Below are 27,644 nucleotides of genomic sequence, written 5' to 3'. Positions count from 1 at the left end.
GAGACATTATTGGTGATGGTCATTGAAGTTCCCCACCCAGAGAACAATCTATGTCCTTCCTACCCTCAGTGCTTCTTCCAAGCGGTTTCAACATGACAGAGTACTGATTCACCAGCTGAGGGAGGGCAGTAGGCAGTAATTAGCAAGAGGTTTCCTTCTCACGTTTGTCCTGAGGGCATGAGCCTTCAAGGAGTCCGGAGTCAATGTTGAGGACCCCGAGGGCCACTCCCTCCCAACTGTATACCACTGTGCCGCCACCTTGAGTGGGTCTGTCCTGCCAGTGGGAGGACATAACCAGGGATAGTGATGGAGGAGTCTGGGACATTAGCTGTAAGGTATGATTCAGTGAGGATGCCTATGTCATTGTTGCTTGACTCGTCTGTGGGCAGCTCTCCCAATTTTGTCACAAATCCCCAGATGTTAATGAGGAGGAATTGCAGGATCAACTGGGCAGACTGTTCCTTTGTCATTTCCAGTACCTAGGTTGGTGCCAAGTGGTCCTTCTGGTTTTATTCTTATTTAACCTTTCTGTAGTGGTTTGATACGTGAGTGGCTTGCCAGACTGTTTCAGAGGGAAGTTAAAAGTCAACCACATTGCTGTGGGTCTGCAGTCATATGGTGCAGTCTTTGGCTACCTGAGGAAGCGAGTATTTGAAGATCGCAACATCAAAACTGAACCAAGCTCATGGTCTACAATGCGGTCGTGATCCCTACTTTGCAGTATGGGGCTGAAACATGGACAAGGTATAGGAGGTACCTCAAAGCACTGGAGTCATTTCATCAAAGCTGCCTGCAGAAGATCCTACATATCAGGCAGGAGGACAGGCGCACCAACATCAGTGCCCTCTCATAAGCAGGCACCACAAGCATCGAGGCTATGATTATCCGCCATCAGCCTCATTGGGTTGGTCATATAGTTCAGATGTCAGATACCAGGCTCACAAAGCAGATCTTCTGCTCCCAGCTCAGTCACGGTAGACACACCAAAGAAGGACAAAAGAAGTGCTTCAAGGATGTGCTGAAAGCCAACATGACGAAATGCAACATTGACATCAACCCCTGGGAGACCATCCCCCTGGACCAAACCAGATGGAGGCAGAGCCTGTGGGAAGGATCCCAGCATTTTGAAACCCAACAGCGACATAATGAAGAGGAAAAGCAAGAGCAGCGGAAAGAACAAGCCACGACTCAAACTAATAATACATGACCAGACATCCCACATGACAACAAATGCCCTACGTGCCATAAAGTCTGTAGATCTAAAATCGGCCTTATCAGTCATCTTCAGACTCACGGAAGACAATCATCCTCGCCTGCGAGGGATAACCAATAATAATAATAGTATGCCAGACTGGGTAAGGATGGGAGATTTTCTTCCCTGAAGGACATTAGTGAACATGATGGGTTTTCACAACAGTCCAGTAATTCATGATCATCATTACTGATACTAGCTTTTTATTCCAGATTTATTTATTAATTGAATTTTTTTTTTAAACTGAGTTGGTGTTTAATTTTGAAATTTTCCAACACCAAAGTGATAAATTAAGTCACAAATGTATGCCAAAAAACATAATCTGATAGTGACTATATGAAGGTTCAAGTACGTCCTTATTGTCATGTCCATGAATCCTTGCAATATAAACACAGAAAGGCAAATGTTTTCTTGAGAAATCTGGTTATGAATTAATCTGCTCCTCCATCTGTGTTAAGTTGTGACAAGCTGCCACATTAACTCTTAAATGGCCAAATAGTTTAAATATATTTAGGAATGAAAATCAGGTAGGGTGTAAAATGACTGTTGATTCGCTATCGCCTGGTGTGCGCTACTACTGAAGACCAATTTCACCCCAAATATAGAGCAAAGAGAGGTTTATTTAGCTTCTAACGCATACAGTGAGCGCTCAATTCTGCTACTGGGTACAAAATGTGAAAAAGAGATAAGCTTTTCTCGCCACCGATATGTCTAACCTTAACAAACATTCACCAAATTAGTAAATAAATATTTTAGATACAAAAAATGGGAGTAGGAAAGTGTCATGTCTTACACACTTTAACAAGAATACAAAAAATGTGTGGTTGCTAATTTTATTCTAAAATAGATAAAAGGTTTCAAAACAGGTCTGAGGATTTACCAAGGCTCAATTAAAGCCAATTATTATGCTAACTACATGTCTATTTTGTTTCCGAAGGGGACTGAAAACTAATTATAGGACTAACAGGAAAACTTAACTTTGCAGCAACTATGGCCTTTAATAAGTCTATATTATATAATAAAGCAAATCTATGTTAATTCCCCATTTGAATTTCTGTAGTTATTTCATCCTGGTAATTTTTCTTCTTAAATTTATTTACATTTTATTGTGGTAATTTATTTACGAACATCTTAACTGCTAAATCAGTCCTGATATACATACCGTCTTTTACACACCAGCTGCTAATTCAGTTTTCTTATCCAAGCTGCAGTTTTGCATTGAAATGCTCTGAGTGAATGCCGTCGATTGATTTCTCTACCCTTGCCGCAAAATTAAACAAAAACTCACCGTATGCAATTGTAAAGTGGCTGTGAATTAGAGTGATGTAAATGAAGGACAGCACTTTGAATAAGTTTTTCCTGGAGCCAACTGGTTCTCCTGGTTGCAGGGCAGTATAAATGTCCCAAGAGGCCCCAAAGAATACAAATCAATGTTGTCAAGAAAACCCCGTATGCCAAATGAGAAATATTTATTTCATCGGTTGAAAACTTACATTAGACTTGTAATGGAAAAATCGTGCGCCAACATTTTAAAAACTAGCAGCCAAGATGGCCACTGCAATTTGTATCTGAAATACCAGGAGATTAAACTGCAGACAGCAGTCTGAGAAGCCCTGAACCTAGAACAATAGATTCTTCTAAGTAAGTGAATTACCTCAGATTGCTTCATTAGCATGACAGTCAAGGCCATCCTGACACATCGACTTTGAAAAAGCAAACCCCTCCAAGTGAAAATATTGGTATCCTGGAACCTGTGGAGCCAATTCTGAACCTTGTAGGAGATAAAAACAAAGCGGATTGAGAGAACCATGCCTGCCCATCTCTGAAAAAACAGAAGTTTTGTTACACTCAGAAGATAATGAGTAACTGAGACTGCAGAGTAGAGAAAGCTGTGTGTTTCCCTTTCTCTCTCCCCAGAAAACATCAAGTTTGAAAACCGACTGCAATTGTGGACCCTCCAAGCCTATAAACTGCTACAGCCAGCGACCAGGGAAAGAGATCAAACTACAATTCTGCCTTCAAGAAAACCCTGAGCAAAGCAGGCCAACCACAATGTGCACTTTGACCAGTGAGGACTTCAAGAATATAGCTTCAGCCGAGGACTACCAGATCATCCACTTCACAGGCTGTGTTCCATTCATTCTGGACTTTAATTCAACCACCAAATCTATTTTTCCCTCTGTAATCTATCTGTCTGTGTGTATGATTCTCGTGTGATTGTGTGCATAAATGTGTAGCTTTTTTTTTAGTATTTTTAAATTGGGGTTAGAGTGTTAAGTATAATAAACTTACCTCTTTCTTGTTTAAACTCACGAAAATCTGTCCGATTGATTCTTTCACGATCACAGTAAAGGTAAAAGGTAAAACACAGAGGTGGTAAGCACAATCACTGTTTAACAGGAATAAACCCTGTTGCGGTCAAATAAGAGGAAAGGTAAGAGGGGAGCCTGAGACCTCCTCCTCACCTGGCCATAACAATGTGTATCCCTTCATTACCTCCATTGGTTTTCCCCATGCAGCATTTTTAATACCTTTCCATGTCCCTTCTGTTATCAGTACATGAAAAAGAGAAAAAACTGCACAAAAATGATCTATTTTTAAATGTTTATAAAAGTGCACATAAAAGGAAGATATTATTCAATTGTCAATATTTTTCAAGTTTAGTGCCAGTAGCTTAGGGTAAAGGCATTGGATAGAATTTACAGCCATTCAGCCTAACTGGTCTAAGCTGACGTTTATGCTCCACACGAGCAAATGCATCTATCATATTTGCTTCAACAACTCCACATGTTAGCGATTTCCACGTTCTCACCACTCTAATTAAAGAATTTTCTCCTGAATTTCCTGTTGGATTTATAGAAGTGATAATCTGATATTTACAGACCCTAGTTTTGAACTCCCCACAAGTAGAAAACATCTTCTCTATGCATACTCCACATTACCCCTTCATTATTTTAAAGACATAAAAAACTTATGACTTTGACAGTGAACTGCCAGCTGGAAGGTAAGAGGAGAAACAAACTGAAAGGAAGTCTGCTCGTCAGTTTATACATCAGGATTCTGTTTCCAAAGAAATGGCCCTGCAGAATGACAGATTAGGTGCTAACTTTCAGGCAGCTGATTGCCCATTCCTGCTCGTCATAGGGCTGAATCTGTTAGGAGGAATCAGGCTTCATTTCCATGCCACCCGAGAGCTTCTTGTCCCATATAGGCATCCCAATGCAGCTTGCCAGGTCTGGGCCAGCACAATAATAAGGCAACTGGGATGCCATGCCAGTCCATTGGTAGGTCCTGGCTGTGGGGCTGGTGGGGTGGGGTGTGGCAGTGGTGGGGGAAAGAGGGCTGTGCAACGAAGCAAGCTCTGATCAGCAGTGTCCCTCAGTATTTTTGGGGAGTCAAGAGAAGCCACACTGACTTCACAAAAATATACCCAAAAGCATTTCTGGGCTGATTTCGGAACGCCCAACAGCAGTCCCTTTGGGATGGTTGCTTTGTCTGCTCAATGCCAAGACAAATGAATGGAGTTCACCTATATCCCTGAAAATTGCAATCACTGTCCTAATTATGTCACAGGACCCCGATTTGCATAATCAAGAGGCCCACTACCTGAAACAGGCAGAAGTCCCGCTCCTAAGGAAAGGCATTTTAAAAAGTGGCAGCTGCCGAAGCATCGCCGTTAAAGAGAAATTGAGTGTAGTGACCGTTGAGATTGTTACCACCCATTAACTAATTTGGCGAAGCTAAATTTCACCCCAATGTCACTTATACTATGATTTTTTTTACACCAAATGATATATTTATAGTGCTGCCAATTCAACACAAAAATCCAGTATACTGCTGCTGAATATAAATTTATTGCAACTCCTCTACTTTTCTTGACACCCATACTAGTAATCTGATGAGTGAACAGTCTTGTGACGGCTTCAGAATAACAGCTGAATCAGGCATAACACCCAGATTTAAATGTGTGTTGTAATGTCAAAATTGACCTTGAATTTTCAGACTTTTGGGCCAGTTGGCACTGTGTTCATGGGTAGACATAGCGGGCTGAATTTTACCAGCTCCTCGACGCTGCAGGTCGCGATGCAGGGGCCGGTAAAATGCTGCGGGGAGAGTCCTGCCTCGACCCGCGACATCGAGAAGGGCCCGCCGCATATTACCAGCGGCGGCGGGATCTCGGTGCGGCCCCCCCCCCACCGCACGGCGGCGGCACCACAATTAACATACGGTAAAGCGTACTTATCTTTGTTGATTATGCAGCCCCGCCTCTCCACTGACACGTCTGGATTTTTCGCTGAACGGGCGGCCATCACCTACCGTCCCATTCACGAATTGAAAAGTTGGCGGGTCCTCAGAGGCAGATGTTGTCGCCACCGAAGGTAAGTTGTTATTCAGGGGTCTCACTCTGCATTACGGAAGGGAGAGGGGGGGGGGATATGTAGGGGTGTCACTCTGCATTCTAAAAGGGAGGGCGTCTGGGATTACTGGAGGGAAAGCTGTGCTGGGATGAAGGGAGGTACAGTGCACCATCCCTCCGTTAACAGTGTATGCTCTGTGTTTGTGAGGGGTCAGTGGCACACGAGGACCCTGTGTGAGGGGAGGGTGCCAGAAAGGGCAGGAGCATTAAGGCTATATGGATGGTGGGGCCAAACAATTCAGCTGGTAGGATCTTGATGTGGTCATGCTGTGCCACTCTGAGTGTTGGCCAAGATGGGCAATGCCATGGCATAGTTGATCCAGGAAAGCAGCTGATGTACCTGCCAACACCAATCCCTGCCTGTTAGGAACCTTCAAATACATGAAGGGTTCAATTTTATTTATCACATGGAAAAAGGTATGGCTCATCTTACATTGTGTGATCCTCTGCATGTGAGGATCTGTCGGCACCAGAGGCAATACCAACAAGCAGGTGCAATCCATGTAGAGGCCCCCAGTCATGAGCAGCAGCCCTCAAGGGGAGCTCGCCATTACGTTTGCTATGCATCTACAGGCCCAACATGACATGTCATTGGATGTCAGAGCACCAGCGTCAGAGGAGATTGCGCATATAGAGAGGGTGGTGACAAGTCTCGGTGCCCTGCAGCCCATGGGCTCCGGTAGACATCCCATGCCTTTGTTCCTCATAGTGGCAGCGGATCTCAAGCCTGACGCCTCTGCAGCCTTTTAGAGGCCCACCAGAGACCTTTGTGGGGTCGCACAGTCAGCAGTGCCCCGCTGCATCAGGGAGGTCACCAATGCCATGCACCGAAGGACCAGTGAGGATGTCCACTTCAGGACGGACTCTCCCAGCCAGACCCAGAGGGCCACTGGTTCTGGCAACATTGCCAGAGGACCATAGGTTGTAATGTTCATAGAATGCACTCAGATGGACAGCAGGCCTCCCACCAGGCTACCACCTGCAGACGTCACATGAAAGGAGCCCTCTCAATCTAGGTGAAGCTGGCATGTGATCACCGCAGATGCTGCGAATGTGTGACCGCTTCTCAGGCAGCTGCCATGAGACCTGGGTCTTGCGCCAGTCCTGGCTGCGACTGCTATTTATTGAACTGGCTCAGATGGAGGGGTGGCTTCTTGGAGATAAGGGCTGTCCTTTGCAGACATGGCTCCCGACACCAGTGAGAGACTCCACCACTGCTGCAGAGGAGAGATACAACGCCAGCCACTGAGCTGCATGAGTCACTGTTGAGCAGGAGATCGGCATGCTTAAAGAGTGCCTCCAATGCCTGTATGGATAGGGTGATGCCCTAAACTATGGGCTAAAAATGCCAGATCCTTTCTTTGCTACTCTGCACAACTACGCACCTAATAGGGGCCAGGCCTGGAATGATGAGAAGAGACGTCAACAGGATTCCTCCTCGGACTATGAGGATGCCGAGGACCTACAACATAAAAGACGCATGGGAGGGCAGATGGCACACAGGCTCTGCACACAGGGATAGCAGTGAGCTAGGGATGTATGGAAGTGGCTTACCAGACAAAGGCTCTCTGCACCATAGGAACCGACATGAGATCTGCAAGCCACACCTCACCCTCGTTCACCTGCTGTGCACCAGTCCACATCTGCAGCTTCCCTGTGTAAACCATTAGAGGCAGCAGCTGACTGAGCCAATGTCCAGGTCACTGCATCCGTGGCAGCACGGCGCCTGAATAAAATTAAGCCCTGCATGTGTATCAGGTTATATTGGCTGTCAATATTCACTGAAATTCAAGAGCCTCTACAACTCATGCAGGCATGTATGTAATGATGCAGCATGTTTGCTTGTACAAATGCAATGCTAATTTATGTGCTGATGATGTGCAGCAAGTCAAATTTCATAACTTAATGTTCCTCATTCATGCCAGCCAGATGTATCTGGTTCAAGTTCAGAAATGGGCAGCACAAGGTTATTTGCATTAGGAAAAGGAGCCGACCAATGTAAACTTATTTTGCAATACATATTCAATAAAAAAAAAACTCTAACTCAATTTTCTTCTGGCTTATCCTCCTATCCCAACCAAAAATACAATTTTTATTTATTCATTCATGGGATGTGGCCGTTGCTGGCAAGGCCAGCATTTCTTACTCATCCCTAATTGACCTTGAGAAGATGATGGTGAGCTGCCGCCTTAAACTGCTGCAGTCCTTGTGAAGGTGGGTACACCCACAGTGCTGTTGGGTAGCAAATATCAGGATTTTGACCTAGTGACAATGAAAGAACAGCAATATATTTCGAAGTCAGGATAGTGTGCGACTGGCAGAGGAACTTGCAGATGGTGCTCCCATGAGCCTGCTGCCCTTGTTCTTTCAGGTGGTAGAGGTTGTGGGTTTGGAAGGTTATCTTGAATTTTGACTGAAATTAGATACATTTTAAGATAAAAGCAAAATACTGCAGGTGCTGGAAATCTGAAATAAAAACAAGAAATACTGGAAATACTGAGCAGGTCTGGCAGCATCTGTGGAGAGCGAAGCAGAGTTAACGGTTCAGGTCAGTGACCTTTCATCAGAACATTCTGCCTCCATACCTAACATGTCTGCCAACTCAAACTCAATCCGGATGTGAAGAATCTCAGTTCAACTCCACAGCTGCAACAATTCCAAGACGAGTTGCTTCTACTTCACATGCTACCCACTTCTTAATTAGGGAAATTTTCACCTCAAGTTTTAATATTTCAAAGGCTCTCTTAATCAGTTTCCCTGCCTCAACTTACAAAAGTAAACATCAAAGCTTGTGTCCTCACTTGAACGAAGTCTGACACTCTCCTCATCCTCACCACGCTCCTTGTGCAAAACGAACAAATTTCAAAATGTCAAATTCCTAAGTTTCAAATTATCCCAAGGCTTTCCCACTCTATCTCAGCAATACTTTCTTCTGTGCTCACACAAATCTCAGTTCTCCTACACCAGGTTACTCTTTGTCTCTCACTTCTCCTGTTCACCAGCAGTGATAGCTCATTCAGCCATTAGGGTCCTCTCATCTGGAACTCCCTCTCTAGTTGATGTCGTCTTGCCACCTCTCGCCCTGCTTTACGAAACCTCTTCAACAGCCTTCATCTTGATCATGTTTTCATCTCCCAATCTAACATTTTCCCTTCTGTTCGGAATTCAACATTGTTCCTCCTACATGTAAAGCACTTAGCGACATCTCCTGTATACAAAAACCATTACAGAAATAAAAGTTGCTGTCAGAAACAAGACGCCAAATAGATTGATTAGGAGAGTAAATTCTATAAGGACCAGTAGGCCTGTTGAATTAGTAGAGGTAATAAAAATACTAACTGGTCATTTTAAATGGAAATAGAACAAAAATTCCCTTAACAATCCAGTACTATAAACTCTAATTTCTTACATGGTTTTTAAATCCCAATCTCCACAGGTTACAAAGATGGAGTTGACTTTAGGATCCAGCAAACCTTCTTTTCTCATCCAGTCATCAACCATCTGCAAAGAACAAAAAAGACTGATCAATGAACAAATAAAACTAAATCAAGTTTAAGTCCAATGCAAGAAAGTGGTTACTAAACTTTATCCAGCACTCTGGTGCAATATCTTGTTTGTGCTTCTGTCCATCAGCAACATTTATATATAACATAAAATCTACAGCACAGAAATGAGCCATTTGACCCAAATGATTATGCTGCCGTTATATTCCACATGAGCCTCCTTCGACTCGAATTACCTCTTCCTACACTGCCTTCATATCACTTCATTCTTTTTCCCTCATGTATGCATCAAGACTCCCCTTAAATATGTCAATGCTATCTTCTTCAACCACTCCACCTGACAGTGAGTTCCACATTCACACCATTCGCTGTGTAAAGAAATTAAAGGAGCATAGTATGCCTTGTTGAAGGCTACACAGTGATTGAGAAGGACAATGAAGGTTAGTGCACCATGGTCACAGTCATAGATGTCATTTGTGACTTTGATTAGGTTTGAGAGAACAGTGGAAACCTATTTGGATAGATTCAAGCATGCAGTTGCAGGAAAGTTGGGCACAGATTTGGGAGGCAACAAAGTAGTCAAGAATTTGAGATAAAAGTAAAGTTAGATTTGGGGCAGTAGTTCACAACAACAGAGGGGCCAAGAGTTTTGTTTTTAGGAGGGGAGTGATGATGGTGGCTTTGAAAAGGAGTGGTACAGTAGCTGAGCAAAGGGAACCATTTACAATGTCAGCTAGCATGGAGGCCAGGAAGGGAATTTGGGTGGTCAGCACTTTAACAGAAATACAGTTAAGGGAACAGAAGGTGCATCTCAGGGACAAAATCAGTTCAGAGAGGGCATTAGAGAAGATAGGAAAGAAACTCAGAAAAAAAAGTAGGTTCAGGGCTAGGGCAGGGAAGAACCTTGGAGGGAAGTATGGCTAGGTGGGCAACAAGAAAGGAGATGTGGCAGAGACAGCTGAACAGATGGCCTTAATTCCATTAATTCATTGCACATGTTGTTGCAAGTGATGGTGGAGGGGGCAAGAAAGGGCAGTTTAAGGAGACAGTTGGTAGTGGAAAAAAGCCAGAGATTATTGTTATTTTGCAGGGCGATCTTGGAGTAGAAAGCACTTTTTTCACAAGAGAACAACACACATTAGTGCTTGATGAAATCAAGCCAGGTATGGAAATGGATGGCTAAACCAGCAGTTTTAGCAGTGCCACATGAAAAGATCACTGGTTCAATACAGTGACCAATGCATTAGTTTTAATTTTAAAAAACTCACTCTGACAAGCCAAAATTATAAGCAAATTAGTGAGGCTAAAAGAGACAGTTCAAAACAAGGTCCAGTGCTAAGATGTCATCGTATTCACCTGAAGGGCTTCCTGGAATGTTGGTTTCCCATCCACCATGGACTGCACAATCCCTGTGAGCTACAGGTAGAAAAGAAGAAACCCAGTTACAAACAAATGAAGTTAAAATTACATGGCTGATGACTGAGAGTACTTTGAGCGTTCGTAACATTACAAAATAGCAATAGGTTTGACAAATGATGATACAGAGACTTTATAAGGACAGCCTCTGTCCTGAAATATCACAAGGGATATCGAAATAAAAACTACTATTATCTAGAGCAGAGTTCCCAACCCACAGGCCTCAGGCTGAACCTTGCTGTTAAAAGTTAAGAATTTGCCTCAGATAATCTCTGTTGTCACCCTGTAAGCAGTCCGAACATCTTATACTCAGGAGTATGCACAAACCACCTTATATCTACTTATATGTCACAACTTGAGGATGTAACAATAGGAACCCCTAGTGATCTGAACTAGATTTTGCATCTTTCATACATCCTCTTGCCCAAATCTGCCAAACCTGGGTGGAAAAACGTTAGTGAGACAAGGTCAGATATAAATTGTTAAGCTGCTTTATTTACAGATAGCACATGAATATACAAAGTAACAGATGCAATGAAATCTATTCAGCTAACTACAGAGAACAAGAAAAATTATAAAAAGACACCATACTGTTCCTATTACCAAGCATGCTTCACTAGGCCAGGTTTCTTCCCCAGACCTAATTGCCTGACTGACGGCCCCTGTGCCCCTTTGTTCTTTTCTGTCTCCATGCTCCCAAGCAACACGAGGGCTCTCTCTGAATACTTGGGCTGAATTTTACTGGCTCCTCGACACCACGGGTCGTGGCGAGGGGGCCAGTAAAATTCTGCGAGGAGAGGCCCGCCTTGACCTGCAACATCGAGAACGGCCCCAGCGCCTATTATCAGCTGTGGGAACCTCAGTGTGTCCCCCCGCCACCTTGCGGCAGGCCCTTCATCTTCTTCTTTGGCCTCCTGGTCTCGGGAGACAATGGGTAAGCACCTGGAGGTGGTCAGAGGTTTGTGGAGCAGCGCCTGGAGTGGCTATAAAGGCCAATACCAGAGTGACAGACTCTTCCACAGGTGCTGCAGATAAAATTGGTTGTTAGGGCTGTTTCGCAGTTGGCTCTCCCCTTGCGCCTCTGTCTTTTTTCCTGCCAACTGCTAAGTCTCTTCAACTCGCCACTCTTCAGCCCCGCCTTTATGGCTGCCCGCCAGTTCTGGCGATCGCTGGCAACTGACTCCCACGACTTGTGATCAATGTCACAGGACTTCATGTCATGTTTGCAGACGTCTTTAAAGCGGAGACATGGATGGCCGGTGGGTCTGATACCAGTGGCGAGCTCGCTGTACAATATGTCTTTGGGGATCCTGCCATCTTCCATGCGGCTCACATGGCCAAGCCATCTCAAGCGCCACTGACTCAGTAGGGTGTATAAGCTGGGGATGTTGGCCGCTTCAAGGACTTCTGTGTTGGAGATACGGTCCTGCCATCTGATGCCAAGGATTCTCCGGAGGCAGCGAAGATGGAATGAGTTGAGACGTCGCTCTTGGCTGACATACGTTGTCAAGGCCTCGCTGCCGTAGAGCAAGGTACTGAGGACACAGGCTTGATACACGCGGACTTTTGTGTTCCGTGTTAGTGCGCCATTTTCCCACACTCTCTTGGCCAGTCTGGACATAGCAGTGGAAGCCTTTCCCATGCACTTGTTGGTTTCTGCATCGAGAGACAGGTTACTGCTGATAGTTGAGCCTAGGTAGGTGAACTCTTGAACCACTTCCAGAGCATGGTCGCCGATATTGATGGATGGAGCATTTCTGACGTCCTGTCCCATGATGTTCATTTTCTTGAGGCTGATGGTTAGGCCAAATTCGTTGCAGGCAGCCGCAAACCTGTCGATGAGATTCTGCAGACACTCTTCAGTGTGAGATGTTAATGCAGCATCGTCAGCAAAGAGAAGATCCCTGATGAGGACTTTCCATACTTTGGTCTTCGCTCTTAGACGGGCAAGGTTGAACAACCTGCCACCTGATCTTGCGCGGAGGAAAATTCCTTCTTCTGAAGACTTGAACACATGTGAGAGCAGCAGGGAGAAGAAAATCCCAAACAGTGTAGGTGCGAGAACACAGCCCTGTTTCACGCCACTCAGGATAGGAAAGGGGTCTGACGAGGCGCCGCTATGCTGAATTGTGTCATGGAATGAGGTGATGATACTTAGTAGCTTTGGTAGACATCCGATCTTTTCTAGTCGTCTGAAGAGACCATGTCTGCTGACGAGGTCAAAGGCTTTGGTGAGATCAATGAAAGCAACGTAGAGGGGCATCTGTTGTTCGCGGCATTTCTCCTGTAGCTGACGAAGGGAGAACAGCATGTCAATCGTGGATCTCTCTGCTCGAAAGCCACACTGTGCCTCAGGGTAGACATGCTCGGCCAGCTTCTGGAGCCTGTTTAAAGCGACTCGAGCAAAGACTTTCCCCACTATGCTGAGCAGGGAGATTCCACGGTAGTTGTTGCAGTCACTGCGGTCAGCTTTGTTTTTATAGAGGGTGATGATATTGGCATCGCGCATGTACTGTGGTACTGCTCGTGGCATCTGCATATTAAATCAACCTTAATGATATTTAAATTAACTTACCTGCAGGCCGTCCCACGGCAATTTTACAGCCGCTGTTTGTATGGAGTTCTGAGGCAAGAACTTGGTGGGGAGGGGGGAGGAATAAATTTTCAGGGTGAGAGAGGGGAAATCACATTTTATTGGATGTGGGGATGGTGGGAAGGGGTTGAAGGACAAAAGTTAGAAGGTTGGGGAAGGAAGTTCAGGTAGGGAAAAAGGCAAGTGTTGGTCATTTCGTGCACTGAAATGAACATTAGGGGGGTTGGGGAAGGGCCACCTACATCTTTATTATTTGTTAATAAAAAATTCAGAATAATGTACCTTTAAAAATTAAAAGTAATTCTAAGGGATTGAAGCCCTTTAAAAATGGCGCCAGCACCTGCGCAGTGGCACCGGACACCGTTGCCAGGGACGTGGCAGCTATCCCCTCTGCGTCATCTATTTAAATCAGCCCCTGCGCGTAATATCGCAGGGGTCAGGGACGGCACATCTGCACGGGACGCACGCCACCATCAGAGTGCACTGCTGCGAACTGCAGTGCACTCATAAAATTCAGCTCCTTATCTTTTCAATGATCCACCAGTAGGCTTGTCAATAAAACCAAAAAGATATCAAGATCAAAGTAAATTTGCAGTTCTGCTGCCAACTCTATTAGGCAAAGGAAACGTGCATGGAGGCATGGGCTTGCAAAGACTGGAAGGTAGGAAGCATTGGTCCAGAAATTGCTGGGACAATAATGCAAAATTCAGGTCGTCCACCATTATTATCGCATTAGACAAACAGCAATTTGTGGTGAGGAAGAGGTACACCATTAATTGTGGATTACTACAAATTGCTGAACAATTTGCACTTCTCCACAGTTAGCCTTACAAAACAGAAGAATGCCATCAACCTCTAAATGAGGGTCAAGAAATTGCTGGATTTGCACTGTAAATATAAAGGAATCTTGCTGCAGCTGGTATTTCATGTCATAAGGAGTCTGATAATGACTTGATTTATGGTTCTGACATTCTATTCAACCTTGAAGACCCAGAAAGGGACTACAGTGTCTCATTCCTACAGGTAAATTTTTCCTGAAGGTTTTTAAAACTTCAATTTTTTTTTAACTTGTCTGTTAGGTTTCATTTTTCTTATTCCCTCTATTTTTCTTTCTGTATCTAATTTGACTCTAATTTAGCGTATTTCTTTCTCCATCATTTGTTTGGATTCATTCTTTATCCTTAAATTGCACTGACTAAGGAAGTAGACCATTGGACCTGACATTCTTGAGGTCCCAAATGCCCGCACTGTTCTCAATTCACATTTCCAACAACCTGTGGCGCAAAAATAATCCGATCCGAAGGGTCAGAAAAAAATTCTAATTCATTCCACTTGTCACAAAATATGTAATTCCAGTAATTTCTGGGCCAATGTTTCGAGCTAGCGATCCATTACATCAATTAAGGCTGCATCTTAATTGTTCTGTTCAAATCATCTCTTCTTTCAATTTTAGAATTAACAGCAGTTGGAAGGAAATCCAAAGTCTAAATATTCCTACCCTCTACTTTGGCTGGGGAAGCACACCAGGATTGGCCTGTAATGGGAGAAAGAGAAGGAAAAGGGAAAAAGCAACAGAAATATTTTTTTTGAAAGTTATTTAATCTTTCAGAGTCATATTTTAACCTATTCAAAGCATCAGAATGTTTAAATGATAGAGGCCATCAAGATGCGATGGTAATAGAGTTTTGTTTTGTAAGATTGGCATAAAGTTAATCTTTATACAGAATAGTTGAAAAAAAATAAAACATCTTGAAACAGAAAAACCATTTCCTACCAAAATAAAGTAGAAATCCCTGAACAGCTCATTCTTTGGTAAAAAAAAATCTCAACAAATATCACTCCTTAAAACAAACAGCAAGCTGCTCAAGGGCACAGTCTAACTAAATGATCTACTCGCCCTGCAGGATTAATAATTGCGAACAAAAACCATTTCAAGAAACAGTTTCTGTTTGCAAACTGCCTTTCTGAACTGAAGAAAAGGAATATTATGCACTAATTAGAAGTAATTCAACAGATATCCTTACACTGCTAGGAGAAAAGGTGCTGTCTAGTTTGCAATACTCACTTTATTTTTCCTTATATTACAACCAGGTGGGAAAGGTGTCTCGGGGGCCCTTTTAGTCTTCACATGGTCTTATTGTAACAGGGTTTAATTTTTAAACACACTGTGTTTTGAGCTCCCCCTTGGTGAATCCTTGTTCACCACTTTCCAAATATAAGGCAAAGAAATTAGCATAAACAGGCTTTCTTAGGTTTAAAGAAGAAAAGTGAAATTTATTAAAACTTAAACTCGAATTCAGTTAACACCTACGGATACACATCGCGCTAGAGGCCTGCTTTAGGTCGTGAAAAAGAACCCGACCCGAGTCTGACCGAACCACAGCGGGCCCGGGTCCGAGCCCGAGCCGGCCCGAGTCCCTCCGATTTTGCACCGACCCTGCCACTACTCGACCCGACCCGAGCCTGACCTGACCATCCCTTTACTTGCCTTCCTGACGCTGAACCTGCAAGAAGCTGCAGCGCATGTTCGAGACGTCACAGTGACGTCATTCGCTCACTGCGCAGATTCAGTTTCATCCCGGACTCCCAGCTCAGGTAAGCTTTTTTATTTTTAATACTAACCAGCAGAGCATTTACCATGTGTGTCCGGCCCGACCCGACCAGACTCAATCTGGACTTGGCCCGACACGACCCGAGCCCGAAAGCCAGACCCAGAAGATGGGCCCGAACCGACCCGAACCCGACACGTGTAGTCGGGTCCCGTCGGGTTTGGGTGGGGTAGCAGGCCTCTATGCCGCGCCCCATGCTAGCATGCATACGCAATACACACATGCAAATAGAGACAGAAAAGAGCAGAAGAAAAATAAAGTTGAGAGGTTTGAGGCAATATCAGAAGAGTTTCTGGTTTACTGTGCTTCGAGCTCACTGTTTTCCTTTTGTAAGTAGTCTTGCTTTTCGTTGGGGCCCAGTATTCTTCTTAAACCTTGTCAACTGTAGGAGACTTTTCTCTCTTGGGGTTCATGTGTCTTCAACAGGTCTTCAGTTCCGTGAGAAAGAGATGAGAGCAGACATGAGAGAGGTGTTCTCAGTCCAGGAGCAAACAGCTTTCTGAGTTTCAAAAACTCTGTGGCAAGTTCAAATTCAAACAGCCAGTTATGTGACTAAACTGGTCTGACCAGGTCTTCTGTGAATTGGAGAAGCAAGGACTGGGTCCTTTGTTCCAACACTGTCTGCTATCATGCAAAAAACGTCTTTCTGGCAAGGGGCCTGGCAATTCCTTGTGATAGACCCTCCTTTATTCCCAACACCAATTTTAAGTTTTAATGTTCATGTGGCGAAATAATGTGTGCCTCATTCTTGGCAGGTGGGGGCCTGCATGACACTTACATTCATCAAAATAACTCAGAAATATTAAGAGTGGATTCAAATACAATCCTTTCAACCCTGGAAGCTGGGTGCAAATCCAGCCAATGTGTTCAGAATGCCAGTTTCCTCTCTCTGCTAGTTATTAACTATCTTAAAGTAAGTTACTTTGTGCAATATCAACCTAATACTTTGTGGCTGTAAGTCTACATCGGAAAAGCATTCTAACTTGGGATGTCACTCAAGAAACCCACATAGCTGGCTATTCTACAAAATGGAAGTATGGTGCAACAGCGATGTTTTTGATTTTAATGTAAGGGTACCTTCCTCTCTCAACCAACAAGCACGAAAAAAATAACGACAAAGGAACTGGTCAGTCATCACATTCCTTGCTTGTGCCACTATGCTGTATGTGATTGGTCAATAAATTTAACTAAATGAAAACTGCACTTCAAAAATAATTAATTGGTTATGAAGTGCTTTGAGACATCCTGCAGACTTAATAAGTCATTACATAAATGCAAAAGTGAAGAGAGAGAAAATATTTCATTCCCCAATATAGAAATATCTCAACTTGATGACCATAAAAACTACAAAAGACATACCAGGGTAATCATCATCACCAGCAATCCCTCGTGTCAAGAATGATTCTTCCTTACGGATTGCAGGGCAGAAATGAGATGTCAGTGTTGTGGGTTTGCAGGAGGCTTATGAACCCTATCTTAGCCTTACAGACTCTCCCATTGCGAGGACATTAGTTGCCAGCCGGTAGGGGTGGTGGCAGATTGTTGGTTCGAGCAGCTGCCCTCTCTTTCTGTCTCTCTTGCCGCTCCCTCTCAGTGGCTACTCATCGATTGGAAGGTCTGGACATCATTTTTGATGATGGATCACCATTTTGATCATGATTGGGCATCTACTTCCAATGTGATGTTAATAGGGCAGACCTTCATGGAGGCTTTGAGACCGTCTTTGAAATGTTTCCTTTGGCTCCTGTGTGAATGGGCTCCCTGGCGTAGCTCTGAATTTGGGCAGTCTGACAACATGTCCCGTCCATCTCAGCTGATGTGAGTGTCATGGTCTCTACTCCTGGCATATCTGTGGCTTGGGGAACGTTCACATTTGTTCTTTTGTCCTCCCACTTGCTTTACAAGATCTTTCTAGGATAATATTGATGTTGTTTTTCTAGGGCCTTGATATGGTGTCGATAAGTTGTCTAAGGTTCAGCGCCGTATAGAAGCATGGGGACAACCAGTGCCCGATAGACTGAGTTTAATGTCAGTCTGATATCACAATTTTTGAGAACTCAAGTTCTTTATTTACCATAGGCTGAGCTAGCACATTGGATTTAATGGTGTACCTCTTCATCAATGTCAGTTTTTTTGATAGATAGCTTCCAAGATATGGGAAGTGAGGGACATTTTCCAACACTTCACCATGAATGTCAATTGAAGGCATTGGATTTGACGCTATCAAATACCAAGGTTAATGAATTCCACAAAAAGCAGTTTTATTTGCAGTCTGCCCAGACAATTTAATATCTTAGTTCATTTAACACTGTTGCGAATAATGAAGAGGTGGTGGTGTAGTGGTATTGTCACTGGACCAGTAACCCAGAGACCCAGGATATAGCTCTGGGGACACGAGTTCGAATCCCACCACGGCAGAAGGTGAATTTGAATTCAATAAATAAACTAATGCCCTTTAGGGAAGGAAATCTGCTGTCCTTACCTGGTCTGGCCTACATGTTACTCCAGACCCACAGCAATGTGGTTGACTCTTAAATGGCCTTGCAAGCCACTCAGTTGTATTAAACCGCTACAAAGTCAATAAGGAATGAAATTGGACAGACCACCCAGCATTGAGCCAGGCACTGGAAACGACAATGGCAAACCCAGCTCTGTTGACCCCGCAAAGTCCTCCTTAGTAACATCTATCGGCTTGTGCCAAAGTTGGGAGAACTGCCCCACAAACAAGTCAAGAAGCAGCCTGACATAGTCATACTCACGGAATCATACCTTACAGACAATGTCCCAGACACTGCCTCACCATCCCCAGATATGTCCTGTCTGTCCCACTGGCAGGACAGACCCAGCAGAGGTGGCGTCACAGCGGTATACAGTCAGGAGGGAGTTGCCCTGGAAGTCCTCAACATCGACTGCAGACCCCATGAAGTCTTATGGCATCAGGCCAAATATGGGTAAAGAAACCTCCTGCTGATTACCACTGACCGCCCCCACTCAGCTGATGAATCAGTACTCCTCCATGTTGAACACCACTTGGAGGAAGCACTGATGGTGGCAAGGACGGAGAATATATTCTGGGTGGGAGTCTTCCATGTCAAGAGTGGCTCGGTAGTACCATTACTAACCCGTGCCGGCCGAGTCCTAAAGGACATAGCTGCTAGACTGGGTCTGCAGCAGGTGGTGAGGGCAAAACATACTTGACCTCGTCCTCACCAATCTGCCATGACAGTATTGGTAAGAGTGACCACCGCTCCTTGTGGAGACGAAGTTCCATCTTCACATTGAGGATACCCTCTGTTGTGTTGTGTGGCCCTAGCACCGTGCTAAATGGGATAGATTTCGAACAGATCTAGCAAACTGGGCTTCCATGAGATGCTGTGGGCCATCAGCAGCAGCAGAATTGCACTCAACCACAATCTGTAACCTCATGGCCCGGCATATCCCCCACTCTACCATTACCATCAAGCCGGGGGATCAACCCTGGTTCAATGAAGAGAGCAGGAGGGCATGCCAGGTGCAGCACCAGGTATACATCAAAATGAGGTGTCAACCTGGTGAAGCTACAACCCAGGACAACTTGTGTGCCAAACAGCATAAGCAGCATGCGATAGACAGAGCTAAGCAATCTCACGACCAACAGATCAGATTTAAGCTCTGCAGGCTTGCCATATCCAGTCATGAATGGTGATGGACAAATAAACTAACAGGAGGAGGTGGTACCACAAATATCCCCATCCTCAATGATGGGGAGCCCAGTACATCAGTGCAAAAGATAAGGCTGAAGCATTTGCAAAAACCTTCAGTCAGAAGTTCCGAGTGGATGATCCATCTTGGCCTCCTCCTGAAGTCCCCAGCATCATAGAGGCCAGTCTTAACCCAATTCAGCCACGTGATATCAAGAAACGACTGAAGGCACTGGAGACTGCAAACGGCTATGGGCCCTGACAACATTCCGGCAATAGTACTGAAGACTCGTGCTCCAGAACTTGCCACGCCCCTAGCCAAGCTGTAACAGGACAGCTACAACACTGGCATCCACCCAGCAAAGTGGAAAATTGCCCAGGTATGTCCTGTACACAAAAAGCAGGACAAATCCATACCAGCCAATTACCGCCCCCATCAGTCTACTCTCGATCATCAGTAAAGTGATGGAAGGTGTCGTTGACAGTGCTATCAAGCAGCACGTGCTTGGCAATAACCTGCTCAATAACGCTCGTTTTGGGTTCCACCAAGGGCCACTCAGCTCCTGACCTCATTACAGCCTTGGTTCAACTATGGTCAAAAGGGCTGAACACAAGAGATGAGATGAGAGTGACTGCCCTTGACATCAAGGCAGCATTTGACCAAGTATGGCATCAAGGCTCCTGAACAAAACTGGTGTCATTGGGAATCTGGAGGAAAACTCTTTGCTGGTTGGAGTCATAACTAGCGCAAAGGAAGATGGTTGTGGTTGTTGGAGGTCAATCATCTCAGCTCCAGGACATCACTGCAGGAGTTCCTCAGGATAGTGTCCTAAACCCAACTATCTTCAACTGCTTCATCAATGACCTTCCTTCAATCATAAGGTCAGAAATAGGGATGTTCAATGATGATTGCACAATGTTCAGCACCATTCGCAACTCCTTAGATACTGAAGCAGTCCGTGTGGAATGCAGCAAGATCTGGACAATATCCAGGCATGGGCTGATAAGTGGCAAGTAACATTCGCACCACACAAGTGCCACACAATGCCTATCTCAAACAAGAGAGAATCTAACCATCTCCCCTTGACGTTCGATGGCAATATGATTGCTGAAGCCCCCACGATGATCGAGAGTAGACTGATGGGGGCGGTAATTGGCTGGTATGGATTTGTCCTGCTTTTTGTGTACAGGACATACCTGGGCAATTTTCCACTTTGCTGGGTGGATGCCAGTGTTGTAGCTGTCCTGTTACAGCTTGGCTAGGGGCGTGGCAAGTTCTGGAGCACGAGTCTTCAGTACTATTGCCGGAATGGCGGCACAGTGGCGCAGTGGTTAGCACCGCAGCCTCACAGCTCCAGCGACCCGGGTTCAATTCTGGGTACTGCCTGTATGGAGTTTGCAAGTTCTCCCTGTGTCTGCGTGGGTTTCCTCCGGGTGCTCCGGTTTCCTCCCACATGCCAAAGACTTGCAGGTTGATAGGTAAATTGGCCAGTAGCAATTGCCCCTAGTATAGGTAGGTGGTAGGGAAATATAGGGACAGGTGGGGATGTGGTAGGAATATGGAATTAGTGTAGGATTAGTATAAATGGGTGGTTGATGGTCGGCACAGACTCGGTGGGCTGAAGGGCCTGTTTCAGTGCTGTATCTCTAAACTAAACTAAACTATCAACATCCTAGGGGCTACCATTGACCAGAAACTGAACTGAAGTAGCCATATAATTACCATGGCTACAAGAGCAGGTCAGAGGCTCGGAATCCTGCAGCGAGTAACTCACCTCCTGACTCCCCAAAGCCTGTCCACCATCTACAAGGCACATGTCAGGAGTGTGATGGAATACTCCCCACTTGCCTGAATGAGTGCAGCTCCAATAACACTGAAAAAGCTCAACACCATCCAGCACAAAGCAGCCCGCTTGACTAACACCCCATCCACAAACATTCACTCCCTCCACTAAAAATGCACAGTGGATCACCACCACCTTCTCAATGGCAATTAGGGATGGGAAATAAATGCTACCCTAGCCAGCAACACCCACATCCCATGAACGAATACAAAAATTTTAGTTTCCTAAGCCAATTCAAGAATAACATAAAATGCATTGCTTTACAGATTGCTGACATGCTAACAGCTGACTGTATTTCTCACTGCATGCTCACATAGTTAACAGTACTGTGGCATCACACGACAGGTGAAATAAAATATACTTTGTGTTTGTGAATTAAGCGCTGAAGGGTAACAATAGTTAAAATGGCATTACAAATTATATTTTTCCAGTAGGGTTACAAAAGCAAAATTGCTCAAACAAAAAGTTCTACTATGTTTAGTACAAATCTATTACTTTTTTGGCCTACATGCATTTCTACAACAGCTTTAATTAGCTGAGAAAAAACAACCATGTTTATCTTTAAGTAGAATTGTTTTTATTAGAAAATATGCATTTTGTCTTTCAAGATTCAATATTAATCAATTTGGTGCATCACAATCTAACAGAAGGATATAAATGCTTCATTTCAGGGGTCATTCAAAATTGTTGTCAAAATTTGCACATGTTTGAGCAGATTCTTTTTAATTTGGTAAAAAAATTGAGATGTTAGGTATTAAAAGTATTAGGCAAGAGAGCACAATTGAAAAGAAGAATATAACTAGAAAAATGAGACTCAGAGACTGCTTTGTCTCAACCTATGATCCTAACAATGATATTGTAATTTGATTGATGGGTGCTGAGATAAATCCAGTGTTGCGAACGCTCTTCAGAATGGGGTGGAAGGTCAGTCAGGCAGTAAAGTGGACTTCTATCAAAGCGTGGAGGTTCCTCAATGTGAAGTGTGAATGCAGTTAAATTCTGCCAGATTCCACCCCCCAGAACAGTGCAGAAATTCATCACTTTGAAGCCAATTAGGAATATCATGACAGAATTTCATGATGGTATGAAAATTATTTTAAGAGAAAAAAAAGTACTCGGATTTATTGAAAATTATAATGTAGAATACAATTACATCTGTCTTTATGTTGGGAAATGTGGGAATGTAATCTCTCTCTAAATAGAGATTTTGTCATGGTATTTTTAGCACCCATGATTATCACAACATGGAAAAACAGTTTTACGTATCAGTATAGGTTGCTGCATCACGTGTTGAGCCATTTAAGGTGACTTGCTCATCCGCAAAATATTCTCCAGGCACCAATCTCACTTTTGTAACCTAAATATAAATTCCGAGCAGTTACCTCAAAGAACATTGCAAGAACATTCTCCCATTCCCAGCACAACATTCCTTGTCACAGGAAGGCTTTGTACCAAGAAACTAGGGAATAGTGCAGCAAAAGCTAGAGTATTCACCATTAGATTTAGAACCTTAATTCTGAGGCAGAAACAATAACTTGCTTTTATATAGCACCTTTCATGTTGAAAAACGTCCCATGGCGCTTCACAGAAGTGTAACTGGAAAAAATGGACACTAAACCAAAGAGATATTAAAAGGGGCAACTTGGCCAAAGAGATGGGTTTTAAGGGGGGCTTAAAAAGGAGAGCAAGGTGGAGATATTTAGGGATAGAATTCCAGAGTGTACAGTCTAGATGGTTTAAGGCACAGCCAATAATTCTGGGTCAATGGCAGGGGTTGGGGGGATAAATGCACAAAAGGTTATCCAGAAGGCGCACTGGGGGCTCTGTAGGGCTGAAGGAAGTTACTGAGAAAGGCCACAAAGGAATTTAAACATGAGAACTAGAAGCATTAAGAGAATGGGAACCAATGTAGGTCAGCAAGGATAGGAGTGAGATATCCAGCCAGCCATCCAAAGATCCTTCATATGGATAATATTGCTGGCTAACATCAATAAGGGGAACTAAAAAAGCCAGCAGAGTATTTTTTTCTTAGGTTTCCATATACAGGTTTTTGACAGTGAATTCACGAAAAATGTATTGAAATAGTTCTGATGTTGCACACTGATGAGAAAGGAGAAGCAAACTTAGAAACAGTTCGCTGGGATTTATATTCAAATTTAGTCAGCAGCAAGAATTATCATCTGCAGACAAAATTGTTACTGATCTCTCAAAGTAATTAATAACTGATTTCTGGTGAATGTATTTTGTAAAAAACTGTTTTTATTGTGCAGATGAAATGATAAAGATAATACTAGGAACTAGATATTGAAGGAGCGTCTCAAAGCTTCAAGTTTTAGTTTAATCCATCTGTTCACAAAGCTAGAATTCTGAAACCAACATCTTGTTTAGAATACTAAATATGAACTAAGCCAAAGCTTATAGTCACTATAAGCAATGTTTTTAAGTTAAATAAAACACACCTTTTTTTGAAAAACTGATAGCAGCAAACTTCATCTTTTGCCACTGTAAACAATGCAAGTTTTAAAAGTAGTCTGCTGTGCCCAAAAATAGTTCCTGCCAGGTTTTGAAAGAAAAGAAAGAATACATTTGCACAATGTCTCATTATATTATTAGTGTATCAAAGCCCCTCAAACAATGAGGTACTTTCTGGAACACAGGACAGATATCTGAGCAAATCCATCTTACATGCCTCAGGCACTACAGGAACTGAAGTAGTTCTTGAAGGGACGAATCTACGTTGCAGGTCTTGTGTATATTTCATTAAATGGTTTTCAATCTGCAGAAAGCAATTGGTTGGCAACAGGGTTGTTATTTGACGATGATTTCCACTTTTCCATTTTTTCACCTCTCAGAGTAAATAGAAATTTTGAATGCTCAAATCACAAAACAAAAGGGTCACCAATTTTCAAGAGTCCAATACTGGATTCAAAAGTAGAAAAAAAGGTTGCTGTTGATCCTTGCTGACATTGTAAATATGCTATGATGTAATACGTACAAAATGCACTGGAGATACCCATGGACAGAACATCAATATAGTATCAAACTTAACTTAAGTTATTTTAACACTTAGGCCACAAAATTTGGATCCGTAGCTTAGCCAGTGAGGGTGCAGCAGCAAGAAGGAACCCTTCCACCAATGCTATTTAAAGGGAGTATCAACTACTTTGAGGTTAGTTGCGACTCGACCTCTAGTGGCTCTGTCTGAGTTTATAGAAGTGCGCTGAGTTTTCTAGTGAAGCCGAAACAGAGCGGTGTTGCATGTGGTGAACGCCTTGGTTCTGACTTCAAGGGTTCTGGTCAGATCACTTGCTCCCAGTCACGGTTACTATAGTTACCATGCCCCTTGGCCTGCAGCAAGACAGCAAGGTTGAGCAGAAGTAACACAGAAGATGACAAGTTGCGCAGGAGGACAGGGAGGAGGCCTTATTCACCCAAGGGCTTAAAGGAGAACATCTCTTACCTCAAACTAAGCCAGGGACAGTGTGTGTGATGTCTCTGTTTTACGAAGGATGTGCTCACAGAAATCTGACACCGCTTACAGTCAGACCTGCAGCCTCAGAGCAGACTGAGGATGATGCTGCCAGTGGCTGTGATGGTGACTGTGGCCATGAATTTCTTTATGCAGGCTGGAGCAGGCGACAATGCTAACATCTCCCAGTTTGCTGTTCAGTGCTGGATAAGGAAGGTAATTGATGCTTTATATGCCAGGAAAGGAGAGTACATTGTCTTCTCTCTGACTAGAGAGAAGCAGGTGGAGCATGCACGTGGCTTTGCCAGGATAGCAGGCTTCCCCTGGTGCAGCGTGCCAATGACTGCATGCACATGGCTTTGTGGGCATTGCATCTAAATGCAGAGGTGTACTGCAATTACAAATCCCTGAATGTGCAGTTGGTGTGCGACCATGCTTAGCACATCATGCAGGTGAATGCCCAGTATCCTGACAGCAGACATGATGCCTTAATGTTCCATCGGTTTGTGAGCCACCAAGTCAAACCAGAGGCTGGCTGCTGGGCAACAACGGCTATCCGCTGACCACCTGGCTTATGACTCCAGTGTACAAACCAACCACGCATGGGCAACATGCATATAATGGAAGCCACACTGCCACATGAACCATCATCAAGCAGAACGTTAGCATGCTGAAATAACATTTCCGTTGTCTGGACCGCTCTGGAGGAAACCTGCACTATTCTACAGAGTATGTGTCATGATTCATTGTGGTTGGCTGCATTCTGCATAACCTCGCCATCAGGCAGGCACAGCTCTTGCCACCAGGTATATGGTGAGCAGCAGAGCAGTGGGATGAACGGAGGAGCCAAAAAACACATCTCCTTTCTGGCCAGCCTGTCTGAGATTGCCTGCTCTGACTGTGGTACCAGTGAACACAACCCCAATTTCCCAACCAACAAGAGTCCCACACCTTGCCTTCCCTCTGTCACAGACCATCACAGCATCCTCTTCACCACAGTGCTACAATAAAAGGCACTGCAAAACAACCACTTCATCAAACAAACCATCCAATATTCCATAAAAATATCAAATAATCACCTTGTGCATTCCCTTAGCATCTGTTTTGTGGGTGCCTATGCCTGGCAGAGAGCTCTTATGCATTGCTACCCCAGTGGTTGCAACAGGGCTGGTGGAAGGCTGCCAACTTTCAGTGGGGAAGACCACAGATGGCCTTGCAGGACACCATTGAACAGCTCTGAGCTTAGAAGACTCAGCATGGAACTGCACCAACCTTGAACCATATGGTGGCAGCAGTCTAAGCTGGCTAGCTGACTGGCAACAGAAGGGTCACTGGCAGTGGCAGTGGTAGAAGGATAAAAACTGCCATCCTGAAAGAGAACAGCAATTTGGTGCTCCAGGAAGCCACTGCCACTTATCCAGGGTGGTGCCTCAGCAATCCTAGTAATGTGCTGTATGACAGATTGCTGGACTGCTGTGACACCCCGCAAACCCTTTTGAGCACTGGTATCCGCAGTCACAATGATAGCAGTCTGAGCCTGCATGGCAACAAGCTGAGATTGCATGACCTCAATCTGCACTTCAGCAGCACTCAAATGTTGGGTGGCCTCCACTGGTGCTGCAACAGAAGCTGAGACATTGGGCAGACACTGCATCATAGTCCAGCCCGCAAGTGCTATCATGGAGTTGGCCACCAGTTCCATGCTGGAAAACATGGATACCAAACTCCGTGCAAAGTCCTGTGCCAAATTGGTGCCAAACTCCTCCATGCTCCTAGACTGTGACAGTAGGCTTTCTGACAGGCCTGCCATTACACCAAGCATTTCATTGGCATGCCAATCAGCCTTTTTCTGTACACTGCCTCATCAAGTCCTCATTTGAGTCCCCTACAGCAGAACTCCTGTGCGACCTCGCCCTCCAGAGAATGGCACCTACCGTTTCCCCTACCCTGGCTGCAGGCCACCCGGTGACTTTAGTACAGATCCCACCTTGATGTTACCTTTTAAAGGCGGGTAATGCCAGTATCTGAGCTGATTGTTGCAAAATTGACAGTGTTTCTTCATCATCAGTGTCCTGCTCCAGCACCATTTTCTCCATGGGGGTGAGGGCATGAAGCACGTGCTGCTGCCCGCAGTTGTGTGCCAGCTTGTCCTGAAAGAGAGATGGAAATACTTCAGAGAATGCGTTGCAATGTGTTTGGGTGATGTGGCTATTATGCCTGAATAGCTGGCAGTGTGTGCAAGCTGAGAGATGTGGGTGTGATGCTTGCAGCAGTGCGAAGTGTGTGAGGGTGAGGTGGGGCTATGAACATTATAGGTCACGCTTGATAATGTTGGTAGGTCAATGAAGGAGGTAGCGGTGAATGGAACAGTGTTTGAGGCTAGTGGCTGTTCATTTGTAAGGATATATTATTTGAAGATCAGTCACTGATTTTAACAACTTGTTTGAGGTCATTAAACTTTATTTGGAACTGCATCCAGGTCCTCGGGCTCCACTTCTTGCATTGACAGCGATGGTCATCTGCTCCCACTGTCTTCTCAGTGTTGATCTGGTGGGGCTCCTTGCACCCTTTGAGGAGAGGACCACTTGCCTCTTGTCCACTTCCTGCAACAAGGCTTTCAGTGCTGCATCAAAAAGCATTGGAGCATGATCTCTGCCTTGTTGCACCATTTTTAATCTTACTGCTTAGAGACTCTTCGACAAACAGTTTCAGCATCTGCTGCAACCAGAATGCACCTTTCCTTTAAGAGGTGCTGGTTGGCCTTAAGTAGTGCAGGCCAGCTTTAAGTGTCGCAAGCCTCACACGAACTTGGGCTGCCTGCTGCAGCATGTAGCCACTCAGCCGTAGGTTTAGTGCTGGGT

At 44.4% G+C, this 27,644-nt stretch overlaps 1 protein-coding gene across 4 annotated transcripts in view; it reads right to left on the bottom strand.

Moving 5' to 3' along the window:
* LOC137372783 (ERI1 exoribonuclease 3-like) overlaps positions 1-27,644 on the bottom strand; it is a 419,417-nt gene that overhangs the window by 335,823 nt on the left and 55,950 nt on the right. For all 4 annotated transcript variants that reach the window (XM_068037025.1, XM_068037023.1, XM_068037021.1 and 1 more), the window contains exons 4-5: positions 10,529-10,588; positions 9,079-9,170 (exon numbers count right to left, since the gene is read on the bottom strand). In XM_068037025.1, the coding sequence (XP_067893126.1) occupies positions 9,079-9,170; positions 10,529-10,588 (152 nt within the window). The remainder of the gene's footprint in view (positions 1-9,078; positions 9,171-10,528; positions 10,589-27,644) is intronic.

The sequence above is a fragment of the Heterodontus francisci genome, chromosome 8 (assembly GCF_036365525.1).
Source record: "Heterodontus francisci isolate sHetFra1 chromosome 8, sHetFra1.hap1, whole genome shotgun sequence".
In the NCBI taxonomy this organism is placed as follows: Eukaryota; Metazoa; Chordata; class Chondrichthyes; order Heterodontiformes; family Heterodontidae; genus Heterodontus; species Heterodontus francisci.
Note: the sequence above shows the minus strand (reverse complement) of the source record. Positions and strands in the feature narration are given on the sequence as shown.